Source organism: Pseudorca crassidens, chromosome 13 (assembly GCF_039906515.1).
Source record: "Pseudorca crassidens isolate mPseCra1 chromosome 13, mPseCra1.hap1, whole genome shotgun sequence".
NCBI classification, from domain to species: Eukaryota; Metazoa; Chordata; class Mammalia; order Artiodactyla; family Delphinidae; genus Pseudorca; species Pseudorca crassidens.
The window spans coordinates 5021408-5034996 of NC_090308.1; the positions used below are offsets into that span (position 1 = coordinate 5021408).

At 35.8% G+C, this 13589-nt stretch overlaps 1 protein-coding gene across 10 annotated transcripts in view; it reads right to left on the bottom strand.

The window, feature by feature from the left end:
* The window catches only part of QKI (QKI, KH domain containing RNA binding), a 143354-nt gene that overhangs the window by 6921 nt on the left and 122844 nt on the right, over positions 1 to 13589 (bottom strand). For 3 of the 10 annotated variants that reach the window (XM_067701572.1, XM_067701580.1, XM_067701581.1), the window contains exons 5-7: positions 7594 to 7681; positions 5858 to 6157; positions 3023 to 3097 (exon numbers count right to left, since the gene is read on the bottom strand). In XM_067701572.1, the coding sequence (XP_067557673.1) occupies positions 3023 to 3097; positions 5858 to 6157; positions 7594 to 7681 (463 nt within the window). The other 7 variants (XR_010933569.1, XM_067701573.1, XM_067701575.1 and 4 more) reach the window with 7 other exon arrangements.

Below are 13589 nucleotides of genomic sequence, written 5' to 3' on the forward strand. Positions count from 1 at the left end.
GCAAATAACAATAAAATCTGACATTTCATATACATTCCTGCTTTATATTTTATATTTTAAAAGAAGCCACCTGTAAATACTATTTTCTTTTGCAAAGTAACAAACAGAACAAAAAAAATTAAAAAAATTACAGTAAAACATAAAGTAGTTCTCAAGTGGAAAAGTTATCATTCCCAATGTCCTTGAGTTGCTCCTTCCTTAATCAACCTCTGTCACATTCTGCTTCACCAAACTTGGTCCACTTAACAGTAGTATGATTTTTAAGACTCATTCAATAGCTTAATTATTTCTACTATATTCTGAGGTTTGAGAGAATTTTCTGTACTGTTGCCACTGTGACTAAGGCAGAGGAGATGTAAATGAAAAGATATTCAGTGCAAAGGCAGATTCTGTGCCACTTCATAAATCAAAACCCAGTAGGTGTAATTTCACAGAGTGTAAATGATCTATATAATGGACTGGTTTACCTTCATATAACAAAAATGCTTTCTATAGTCTATCATTTAGGATACCTTATAAATACTACAAAAATACTGTATCTTCAGTGTGACCAAATCTTCCCTGAATTTCTTAAAAATAAGTGGAATTTTATTTAAAAACTGCTATTCCAAAATCAAAGAAGAAAATAAATATTTAACATGATGTAGTCATACCACTTCATAGGTACTCCAGAAATATAGAATCTTAAAGCATTTTTGAAATCACTTAAAATTTTGATTAAAATTGTATTAAGTTTCTTATAACAAATTATATAAATGATGGTTTTTGTAAAATTATTTAGAAAAATTCTGATTATGTTTTTTTGCGTGTGGAATACATAAACAAACTACCATTTACATATATACCAGTAAACCTAGACTATATCCTCTGCCAAGTCCTGGCCTCCTACAGTACACACAGGTGTATCAACCGTGCAAAAGCACTTATGGTTCATCACAACTACAAAGTCAGTTGGTCTTTTATAGGCTTCAAATTCAGTTTTCAAATTATGTGTAGAGGTGGGTTTACTTTTAGTAAAGAACTAGGTATTTCTCAACCATGTAGTACTCTAAATGCTCATATAGAATTACATGGTTATATGTCTAAGGGCTGAGTTTCCTTGCATTAAATGAATACTTACACTAATCTTCCCTTCAAAAGATTAAAAAATAATAATTAAAAAAAAAACCTCAAAAATAGAGAAAACAGTAGTATCATAAAATAATTTAAGTTAAGGATTTCAGACCTCTCCCTTAGACCCAGTGAGTGCATACAGTGATAGTAACAGCAGTATATGAGTATTTGTTATTTAAAAAAAAAAAAAAAAAAAAAGGTAGCATTTCGGTTTGCTGACATTGCATTTTTAATAAAAACAGTGACAGGACTAATCCAAACACATATAACTACAAAAGAGCCTCACATGGAATGTGCTGTCATTTCCAAATACAGTAAAATCTTCCTAATATTTTCAACTATCTCAAGGCACTGGAGTATTAAGTAGACCAGTAATTATTGTGTTAAAACAAAATTATGAGAAATCTCCTAAAAGGGGCATGTAGGGAAAGGTTAACAGAAGAAAAACTACTTTTAAATACTCTTTAGAACTGTTTTAGACATGAACAATGTGGGGGGAAAAAAGCTCTGATTATTCAAGGAATTATTTGGTTTCCTTAAATGGCAAGTTACTTAAAAAAAACATTTTTTAAAAAATTTCCTCCTTCACTAGGAGACTTTTTCTGATACACAAAGGGTGGTTTACTTGTGCATGACACACTGACACTTAACATTATCTTCATAAATAATCATTGAGCTTGGGGGTCTATTTATTGAATAATCTCTACAAGTAATATATGTATTAGTTAAAAGTCTTCAAACTAATTATGTATGATGCTATCATCAGTGTCTCTGGGAAGATTTTATTCTCATGTGGACAACACCTGTATCCAATATTTATCATCAGTATTCAAGATAACCATGTAGAACAGGTAGGTCTTTCTTAAGTTCATAGAAAATGTAGGATTGGGGTATAAATACATCACCTTCCACCACTAATATTAGAGACTCTGATCAAATTAATTAGTAGGTAATAGATGTACCATAATAGAAGCTTGTGAAAAATCCTTTTTTATCTTGCTTTGGATTCCTACCTTGTAATGACAAACTTAGAAAACAATGTCAATAAACCGAAACCGTCACTCCTCAATAAACATAAATAATTTTATAAAAGGGTCCAAGGGCATATATAGGACACAAATTACAAATGTTGAAAAGGAGAAAAATGAAGACTTATTTCCCAGTCACAGGTTAGTCAAAAAGGATTTTCAAACAGCTGGATTCATGTCACCACAGAGCTTCAAGAGATAGTTTACGTTCAGATAATATATTTTAGCAGCAAATAACAAAAATCAAAGGATCCATTTTGGTAAGAGAATGTAAGAATAAAAGGGAACTGATTTTCTGATTTATAAAAAAAATCCAACTTCATCAAAGTTATCTTCACAGTCCTTACTTTGTTGATTTCAGCTAAGTACTTGACATGTATACCCTTGTGTATACAGTGGTTCAAGTATCTTATTAAAAAGGAAAATGGAAACTAAATCTTCAGTTTTCTCCAAAAGGACACAGGAGGCATATACTCCTTTACTTCTCTCGTTAAAGCACCATCCGCTTAGTTCATTTTGCAAAACCAACCCAAAATTTCAGAACAATTAAAAGGTAAATTTTAGCAAAAATTATTCCTGAAAAATAACTAAGGCAACATGAAAATTTAATAGCTCCCCAAAGGGACTAATTTACGTTTTAGTAGAAATAAATCATTGTACATACTAATATAGAATTTAATAAGTTAAAATATGAAGGGAGGAAAAAAAACACCCCAAAAAACCCAACCCTTAAACCTGTCAATTATTACAAATTAATTTAGAAAAAGAAAAGAAACGATGTGCAGGCAAGCAGTGATATCTCTTCCATCAGGTGTGGTGTAACAAATCTTATGGACACCCAACGCATTTCTCATAAACAAGAACTGCAGAACTAAACTAACCTCGGTCTGCGGTCACAATCCTTTGGTAAGGATGGACACGCATATCGTGCCTTCGAACTTTAGTAGCCACCGCACCTAGTTAAATTGCAATTACCAAGACAAAGTTAGAGAACATTCACAAGGGAAAAGATAACAAACATTAACAGCAGGTTTATCAAAATGGATTTCAAATGTTTGTTTACTACAAAAGTTTTCTTTTAGGAAACATGTTAAGGCACAGTAGTCTTAAAATTAACCATAATATGTTGCGTATATATGCATCTATTAATATTGCATTCATTTCAATAATCTTGGCCTTAACCTATTTTATCCATTCATTTACAATCCCAAGTTACAGATTTCATGAACTCTATTAGATCCAAACATAGTTAAGCTTTACTAGTCACATATTCACTGAAGTGCCTTTCTTGCAGCAGGACTACTTAAATAATGCCATGTTTAATACTGACAATTATTTGCTAACCTTAAGACCACTTCCAGAGTCTATCACTTAAGAAGGTTTAAAAGCAATTCTTAAAGCCTACAGATTGTGGTTCTAAACTTTGAGTCAATAAGTATGAACTGCAATGAATTAGGTGATTAGTAAAGCAAACAGTATAGTACACTTAGCAGTCAGTATACTACTATACACTCCTTTATAAATTACCGTTACTTTGTAAGATTACAGCCTAAACCAATTAATAACATACTTTTCCTTTCTATCAGTGTGCAAAAGTGCAAGTCAGTCACTGACTGCTAGGCTAAGCGTCCCTCCCACCCCCTGGAGGCTGCTGAGACTAAGCATTTGTTAAATTCAGATCTGATGAGGGTTCAGTTAAGACCGTTCTTGAATTCTTAGCCTTTCGTTGGGAAAGCCATACCTAAAGATAAAAGGAAGGGAATTAAAAATTAGTCATCAATGAAGATCTGATGCTAATACCAATCTCCTCACTACCACCAACACACATGTCTGCATCCGTTTTGAAGGGCACTGCTCATTTTAAAATAATATGATGAGACTTGATATATAGCATGCATGTTATCTGTGTGCAAATTTATTATAACACAGCAATTTGAAATATTTTCTCAGTTCTCCAAGTGGTCAATATCATGTTTTACTGCTTAGGTGGCAAAGCGAGAAATAAAATTGATAATGGAATCTTGTCATTTAGTACTCATTATTATTCATCTTATGAATGTCAATAGGTATCTGTATATTTTGCTTTCAATTTTGTCAGTCTAATAATTAAGTATTATAAATAAAAATTTTCCAACACAACAAAAGCACATTGCTTTAAAATGAGAAATTTTACTGCAGTGCCTCTTGCTGTTTCTAAGCAGTAAACTGGTCCATCACCCCTTTTTTCATTTTAGAAAAACTAATCTTATGTAAGTATAATTCCACGAGGCAAAATCAGTGAGATCTTGCATTCAGAGTGCTGGAACAGCAGCTGGTGGCTAAGAGTGCCAGCCCTGCAGGAAGCAACAGTCAAACTCCTCGAACAGACGCTGTGCGTGCAGCAGAGAGGAGCTCTGGGGGAAAGGAGCAGGCATGGGGCCACAGGACAGAGCGTTAACAGAAAGGAAAACGTAAAGGGGTTATAGGTTACATGTTATTTTAAAAATGCTTTGAGAAATATGCAACAGAAACAGGCCTCTCATAAACAGTTCTATTGTATAATTCTGACCTATAATACTTTTTACAATGATTTAGAGATAAACAGAAAACATGTACAATAAAATGTATCTGCTCATGAAACAAAAGGCACCTGAGTGCATGCACACACACAGATAACATACAGAGCATCGTGGCTTTTTTTAATTGAACAATGAATTTTCAAGTTTAAATCTTAGTGTCCGGGTTCATTAAAGACTTTCATATTTTTAGAAATCAATATTAATGCTGGGAAAAAAAGAACTTAAAAGATCAAAGTCCTAAAAGTCAACAACATGCATGCAGCACCAAGGTCATATACAATTCAAGAAAAAAGAATTCAAATTCTGTCTGGTAAAACAAAGGGGCAGCCCGGAAACAGTTTGTTCCACATTGACTGGTCGTGTTAGAACAGCTGCTGTACTCTAGTCCTTCATCCAGCAAGTCAATGGGCTGAAATATCAGGCATGACTGGCATTTCAATCCACTCTATAAAAAAAAGGCATCAGTAATGTCTTTTTCAAGCACACCACTTTTTGTTCATGTAAAACCGAGCATTTATAGCATGATCTTAATTTTCGTCTCAAATGTGATTCTAATTCAGTGACTTGGTATTTACTTCATTCCATACTGTACTACTGAAATTAAGAGTGTCTCTTATGTTTAATATTAACTAGGACTTCAAAAGAGAAAAGCTGAAGAAAACTGAAGAATGCAACTATTGGTCCCTTTCATATTTTAAGTGATCACAAATATTAGAAAACACACATCAGTTTTAAAAATATCTCAAAAAACTTTCACATAGAAGTTTAAAATTTAGCTGACAAATAAATCTCCGACACAAAAGGAATCTAAAAACTGGGTGGTGGAGCTGATGAAGAGGATAGGCCAATAGGTGGGATCTAAAACTCAGAATTGACTGCAATGATGTCAAAAATGTGAAAAGTATTTTCTGTTTAAAATGTTCATCTCAAATTTACCCAACCAAAGTGAATTTCAGGCACCAAAGTGAATCTGAATAAATTTAAGGTACAATTATTTACAGGAGGAAACCCTTATAAGAGGCTGAAATAGAACAAAATTTAGTTTTCAGTCTTTCTAATGTAAACTTGTCTCTCTAAAATGGATATATCATTTCAAAGTCTGGGGCAGCAGAAGTTATGAAGAAAAATGTCATTAACCATACAGGGAGAACAACTTACCTAATACACCGCTAGGTTCAATAGGGTACTCAAGGATCGATGTAGCTGGCGCCAACGTGTAGGGGTATTCGTAGGGCGTGTAGATTAAACCAGCTTCGGGCCCTGGAGGGACTATCGCAGCAGCTGGGTGAGGAGTTCCGTTTGGCATGACAGCGGTCTGTATCTGTCTGATCAAAGGCATTATGGTAGGGCCAGCTGGCGTAGGGGTGCGCAGGGCAGCTGGCGGGAGAACGGGCGCAGGCCCCGTGATAACCCTTGGAGCGGCCTGGGCTGTGGCTGCAAGAGAAAAGGCAAGGGCTGCTACAGTGAAAGCGAAGAGATTGAGAAGGAGGCACAGGGACAGCCGAAGGCGAGACGTGGGAAACGAGAGGGCAGGGAAGGGAAGGAGAGAGCAGAGAAGAAGAAAAATAAAAGGAAATCGTTAGTACATGCGCTGGTCACACAGAAATGCCAAAGCACACCAACCAAATGCAAAACAGCTTCCCCTTCCCCAACGTGATTGAGAATAAATGTGCAAACATTAAAAAGCCACTGGGGAAAAAAAGAATGAGACCATTAAAACAGGTTATATTTACTTCATATATCGGATATATCTATGTTTTTAAGATTTCATGAGCCTAATGGTGCATGCAGAAGCACAAAAAAACACTTGCATTAAAAGATGTTAAAAAATACTTGGTAATTGGAGTCCACAGAAATACAGTTTTGGTATATTTCTAAAGAGTAGCTTCAGTTACAAATGAAGGAAAGCATAATTTTCATTGTATTAACTTAGTCAAATAACCAACAGTTATTAATTTCCTGCATCTGTAGGAATTAACTTCTTTATAGAAAAAACAATACAAAAAAATGTTACATTCCTAAACACATGACTATTAATGATATACTCCGTTTCATGAGTAAATTAAAGCCAACCATTTGTAAAAGTAACCACTCTAAACACACTAGGGTGCCTATATTTGGGAAAGTTGGCTATGTCTTTAAAATTCTATTTCTTTAAAAAAAATTAGTAATTTAAATGACATCATGTTCATATGAATGATGTGTAAAACTCAGATTGTCTCAAAATATAAATTTCACATTATTTCATTTTTAAATATAAAAAAGCAATCCTCTTACAGTTTATGAAAGCATGCACAATACATATAAAGGGGAAAATAGGATTAAAAAATAGTATCATCTACTGCTCTCTGTGAACTCACACATAAAATCAACAGAGAAAAAAATACTGGAGGAAAAATGTGCAAGCAAGGGGAAAGAATAGAAATCAACAGAAGAATCACTGCATTCAGATATATTCCAAATTAGCTTTTATTTTTTTTTAAATTTTGTCCTTTGCATAAATGTAACAACACTGCATTCAGATATATTCCAAATTAGCTTTTATTTTTTTAAAAATTTCGTCCTTTGCATAAATGTAACAAACTAGAAGTCTTAAATCTGTAAGTTAACAGAAAATTTCCCGAAACTCTTGAATTTAGAAGTTGAAATTTCATCAAAAGAATAAAAGAAAAGTTTGTAAACTCAAAACTTAGGCATGCTGGCATAAAATAAAAATCAAGAGAGTGCCCTCAATTCTTGAAAGCAGTAAAAATGGGACAGTTAGTCCCATATCAAGTGACAGTTATTTCAACTCTTCACTTTAACTGTTCACGTATTGTGCTGCCAAAAGGGGAGAGGTCTGGGGACAAAACAGCTGAAACAGCTGTAGCTCTGAGCCTCAGTCTCATTCTTACGTGATTTAATGTTGGCATCTCTGTAGGTGCCATTGAGAATCGCAAGCTCCATCAGCTGCATCTTCTTCAGGCTGTCTTCTCCCTCCGCCTATACATGGAAAATACAAGAGCACTAAGCACTTGAAATGGTCCATACACATCACAGCCATATCTATGCACAAACCTTAAAATAGGTATCATGTGACTATAGCCATCTGTTTCAATCAGGGAAGAAAGATCAGGGAACCAAAAGGTGCTACATGCTGAAGCCCATTCTCAGTAATGGGATGTTGATACACAGGATACTCTCAACTGCTACCAGCTACATTCCTAAGGTAAGCTACACTGATTTATTAATGTTCTTCTAAAAAGCTTTACTTTTAAATGGAATCAATGGAAATATTAGGTAAATTAAATACAGTATAGTCTCTACAGTACCTATCACTCTGTTGAAGAGTCTAAAACTCAAATGTATTCATTAAAAGACAAAAAACAAACTGGGATTTTAAACATGTAAGATTTGACTGTGGTATGCAGGTAAGGAAATTTGTTTAATTCTCCCAAAAAGGAAAATTTAATAAAATCATAATCATAAGAATTTCTATAATTTGTGTATATATTCTCGTTTCTTATGCCAACATCCCGCTCTCCCCTCAATTAGCAAATGCTATCAATTCTAAAGCAAATCCATCTTTAGGGGCATCTGATACACTGTCCAAGCCAAGAAAAACTTAGTAGTGAAATGGGGCACTATTAGTAATTATGCAACAGGCAAAACCCAGGGATGCCTCTGATCATCAAAATGGCCATTTCATTTACCTTGGATTTGCCCCACACCCTCTCCATTTACTGTTGTCACCCTTGCTCTTGTCATTATTGGTATATTACCAAAACTACTACAATAATGTGTTAATAGTATCTGTTCTCCAATCAATCTATGCACAATGGCCAGATTAACTGCCCAAAACAAAACTTTCATCTTAATGTTTCTTAACATTCTCATGTCTTAAAACCCTTCATGGTCTCTTGCCATCTAAAAAAATAATAATACATTTAAATTACCTATGGCCTGGCCCCAAACTATCTTCTCAAGTTAAATCAATCTATGTTCTTTACACATATCTTATATTATAAATCAAGCCAAATCACTCCGTTATTCATCTCTGTGCATATTCCTATTTCCTCCATCTTGAATGCTTCTCTGCACTCCATTCTACCCTTCATCCTTCTTTCCAAATCCTACTTCATCCCTGCAGACTTCAACCTAAGTGCTACCTTCTCAAAGGGCTATCCCTAGATCGTATTTTTCTGCCCTGAATTAGTTTGTTGTATATCACAACTACCAAGCAAAGAACAAGCTCCTAGAGAACAGAGCCTATTTCCTATTTATCACTGCCTATCTTCCCACTCATCCCATCTCCCCAAGTCATTTGCTAGGATTTAGTTTTTAAATGACTGGTATGAGAAATCTTTAACTGTATTTACAAATCTCAAATGTCTAAATCCTGCAGGATAAACTTCAGGAACAGAAAGATGAGGTTCATCCCTGAAGACGGTGGCAGAAATGGAACTATGTGCTGTTCACATATTTTATGCATTATCTAAGCCTCGGGACTTAATATTTCAAAGGAAAGTAACCCAATAATACATTTTTCTGATATAACATTGGTCCTTCTTGATTCAAGAAAGGAGCAGGTGACAAACTTCTCAGTCCTTTCCTATTACACAAAACTCTATCCCTGGCACTGTAACAGCACATGGGGCACTACAGTTTGTAACAAAGAGAACTGCGAAGTGGACTTCTAACTAACTACAAAGAATTTTTTTTAAGGTAAGTGAAAACATCATGAAGGCTGATGTGCCACTGTCGGCATGTTCCACTGCCGACTTTTCGGTAACCTACTCTGCAGTAGCAGAAAATGGAGAAGATACTCGCACTCTGTGGAATTGCTATTCCTTGATCCCTATGAACATGTACAGATGAATGAAAAAAAAAGAAGTAATATTATTTATTTGAAAGACACATTACTTGCTAATGATAAAAATAAGTAAGCAATGTCACTGGAAGAGAAGAATTAGAAATCTATTATGGGGCTTCCCTGGTGGTGCAGTGGTTAAGAATCCGCCTGCCAATGCAGGGGACACGGGTTCGAGCCCTGGTCCGGGAAGATCCCACATGCTGCGGAACAACTAAGCCCGTGAGCCACAACTACTGAGCCTGCATGCTGCAACTACTGAAGCCCATGTGCCTAGAGCCCGTGCTCTGCAACAAGAGAAGCCACCGCAATGAGAAGCCCGCGCACCTCAACGAAGAGTAGCCCCCGCTCGCTGCAACTAGAGAAAGCCTGTGTGCAGCAACAAAGACCCAATGCAGCCAAAAATAAATAAAATAAATTTATAAAAAGAAATCTATTAGGATAAAACTGCATAAACTTGTCCACTGAAAACTAGTGATACTAAAAATTAAAATTTGCCACATCGTTTCAAACCCAAATCTATGTGTAACAGAATACCAAAGTAAGTATATAAACTATACTCTATATAAACAGAAAGAAAAGCAACAGGTATACCTTCAGTCACCTTCCACAAGAAAGTGGTACACATTTGAAAACGTCAGAAAAGTAAGAAGAAATAAAGATGAAAGAAGAAGTGAGGTGACACAATGCCTCATACACAGTGCTGTACAAAGAAGAGGAGCTAGAACACGTTTTCACTGAACAGCTTCTTTCGGATAACAAAATAACCACACTCATTAGCTGGTGATGCAGTAAAACTTGGGAGGAAGGCAAAGAAGATGATGGAAGAAATACATGTGTGCATGTGCAGGGCCTGTGCATACATGTGTGTGCCTTTTGCAGGGTACAGGAAATGAAAAACTGATCTAGTGACATCAACAGAGGAGGATAAAAACCAGAGCAGCACAGCTTTCACTAGGTGGTGTCAGTGAAGTGTGTCATAATGACACAGTTGCTGGAGGCCACCAAGACTTACAAGTTACGAATTACAGTATGTACACTGAATTATATCACATTATGGCAGGCTATACTAGTATCTCCTAGCAGAACACAGAATTTAGTCGGCAAAGCTGGAATTTGAACCTGGTGGTCTCACTCCAGAACAAGCTTCTCTCTTCCATCCTCACCACTCCTACCCACTCTGCACTCACAGGGCATGACGTTATGTGTCTCAAGAGACAACTATGGACATTTGGGTGGCTCTAGTTTTGGGATATTGTGAATAATGCTGCTATGAAAATTCTCCTACAAGGCTTTTTTTGTGAACATAAGTTTTTATTTTTCTTGGATAATTACCTAGCGGTGGAACTGCTGGGTCATGAGGTAAATGTATTTTGCATGGAAAACATTACGTGAAGATTATCAAAACACTGTAACACATTTATCTTTGAAATATAAGTTTAAAAATATAACAAACATTGATAACGTCTCTACAGGTCCACTGCCCTGCACCTAAAACCTGTGACATCAGAAGTGTTTTGAGAACTTTTCAGATTTGTAGAAAAATAATATACCAATGATTACATAACATTCCCAATGGGTCTGGTGGAATACTTCAGTAATCCAAACTATAACAAACATAAAAGTACTTAAACTAAGTGCGATTAAAAAGACTGTAAACACACTTTTCTGGACTTTTTGGGGTTTGCAATTATGGATGACAAATTATGGATCTGTATAAATATATATAATTTATGCATGTATTACTTAATATACAGCTATGTTATCAGCTATATTTAACAGCTATGTTAAAAGTGATAGAAATAGATCATGGTTAATATTGGATCAGAGTAACATGGTTTTAATGTTTTAAAGTAGAACAATTTATATACTGTTCTACTACCTTATTAGAATTAGATATTAGATCTTCATCATTTAAGCATTTATACTGCATAACAGATCTATGGCATTGGTACTTTATTATCTCGGAGGCTCAAAAAGATTAGGTAGCTCACCCAAGGTTATACAAGGTCACAATGCAAAACCAGCTTTCAAACCAGAGTACCTGATCCAAAGTCCTCATTACCTTCTCGAATGTCATGCACGGTGACTTAAAGTGGAAGCACTTTTTGAATTCATCAAAGAATTCACGTAAGAAATGAAGAAAATTACGTTTATTTGGTATTTTAAAATCTATAAAGTACACATTAAAAAAAACCCCACTACAACAGTGTAATTAAGTACAACGGAGCTAAAACAAATGTTTATTTCCAAATAATTAAAATGTCAACTAACACAATAATCTGAACCACTGCCTGTAATAAAAGCCCAAACTTTCCAGCTTAGCATTCAAGGTGCTGAACAACTCCTATGCAGCCCTATTTGCAAATGTTTTGCACTAGTCAAAATCATCTGTCCACTGTCCCCTAGAATATATACTTTGTGCTTTTCTGCCTCTAAGTTAGACAAGATCTTTTCTAGCAGCATGCTGCGTATGCCTCTTTTGAGAGCCCAGAGATAGATCACTGGCCTCTCCAGAGTAGCCTTTGCTAATCATTCCCACAGATAATGATATCACTTTCCTAAATTTATGCTACTCCTTTTGGGGAAATCAATCATATAGAGCCATGTGTTATCTCTTCTTTTCTATTTTTTCATGTTGTTTTTAGGAAATTTCTTACGTGACCTGTAGGCATGAATCAACTAATAACCAATACACCAGTCTTCTTTTTGCCTCCAATACCTTGCAAACATGAACTTACTCAATACATTTAAAAAAAATGGATTCTTACTTTTCTATAAATTTGAAGTAATGAGTAGAAAAGGTTTTCCAACATTAAAGTACATGACTTAATTCACTTGGAGAACAGGGCTGAGCAAACAGTAAAGAGAAAACAAAGAGTGACCACAGTTTATAAACAGTTTTAATACCAATCATCGCCTGCATCTGCCCTGTCAACTAAAGAAAACTCTGACAAAGAACTTAAGGACTTACACTTAAATACAGGGTTTTATACAGGACAGTGACATAACAGCATGTCTTTAAAGGCTTATTCTGGTATTTTGTGAATGGACTGTTGGGGGCTCAAGTATGATTAAAGAGACCCAGTCACAAGCTTTAATCCAGTCCAGGTGACAGAAGAAGAACTGGACTGGGGTGGAAGTAACACAGACAGAAAAAGTAAGTTAACTTGACAGGACCTGATGACTGACTAGATATAGGGGGCGAGGAAAAAGGAGACATTAAAGAATGATGAGATTTTTGGATCAAGCAATAAAGGAGATAGTGACTCCATTTAATGAGAAGACAAAGGCTGAGTGAACTTCCAAAAGTTCTGGTTGAAAATATTATGCTTGAAATGCTTATTTTAAACACCCCAGTGGAGATGTCAGGGAGACAGCTGAATAAGAATCTGAGGTCTACTTTTCAACTTAGCCTATAAAAAGCGAGTAGAAAAATTATCTCCCACACCATTTTCAGAACATTTTTCTCCAAGATGATACAGCAATTATTAAATTTCAAGCTGACCTGCTATATGCTTTCAAATGCTGGGTCTAGAACTCTATATAGTTCTATATCTTCTAGGCCAGCTGGTTTGTTAGGCTCTATCCAAGTGAGGGGCATTAAAGTGAGAATGAAGAGCTGGCTGAGGGGAGAAGGAACGCCGCTCCCTCCGGCACCAGCTGTTCTCAGCTCTGCACCTACCTTGCCAGGGGCAGCTGTTTGCAGGCCCCACACTCCTCTCCCGGTGCTTCTAGAACCAGCTTCGCCGAGCATCCCCAGCCCTCAGCCACAACCAGTGTAGCCACTCTTCTGAGCTACTGAGATTCTATCACCAGCCAAGTGGCACCACTTTGTCAGAGGTTCTCCCTCTGCACAGAACTTTCTCAAAATGTCTTAAGATCTAATAACAGTACCATTTTCTCTCTTATCTCCCAGCCCTGGTATAATAGCTGCTTCCCGGAGTTTCTAAATCTGAATTACACTCTTATCTCCTTTCTCCGTTTTTAGTTCTCAACACCCACTTAACCAATAACTTTATTAATTCTCTGTTGAAATAC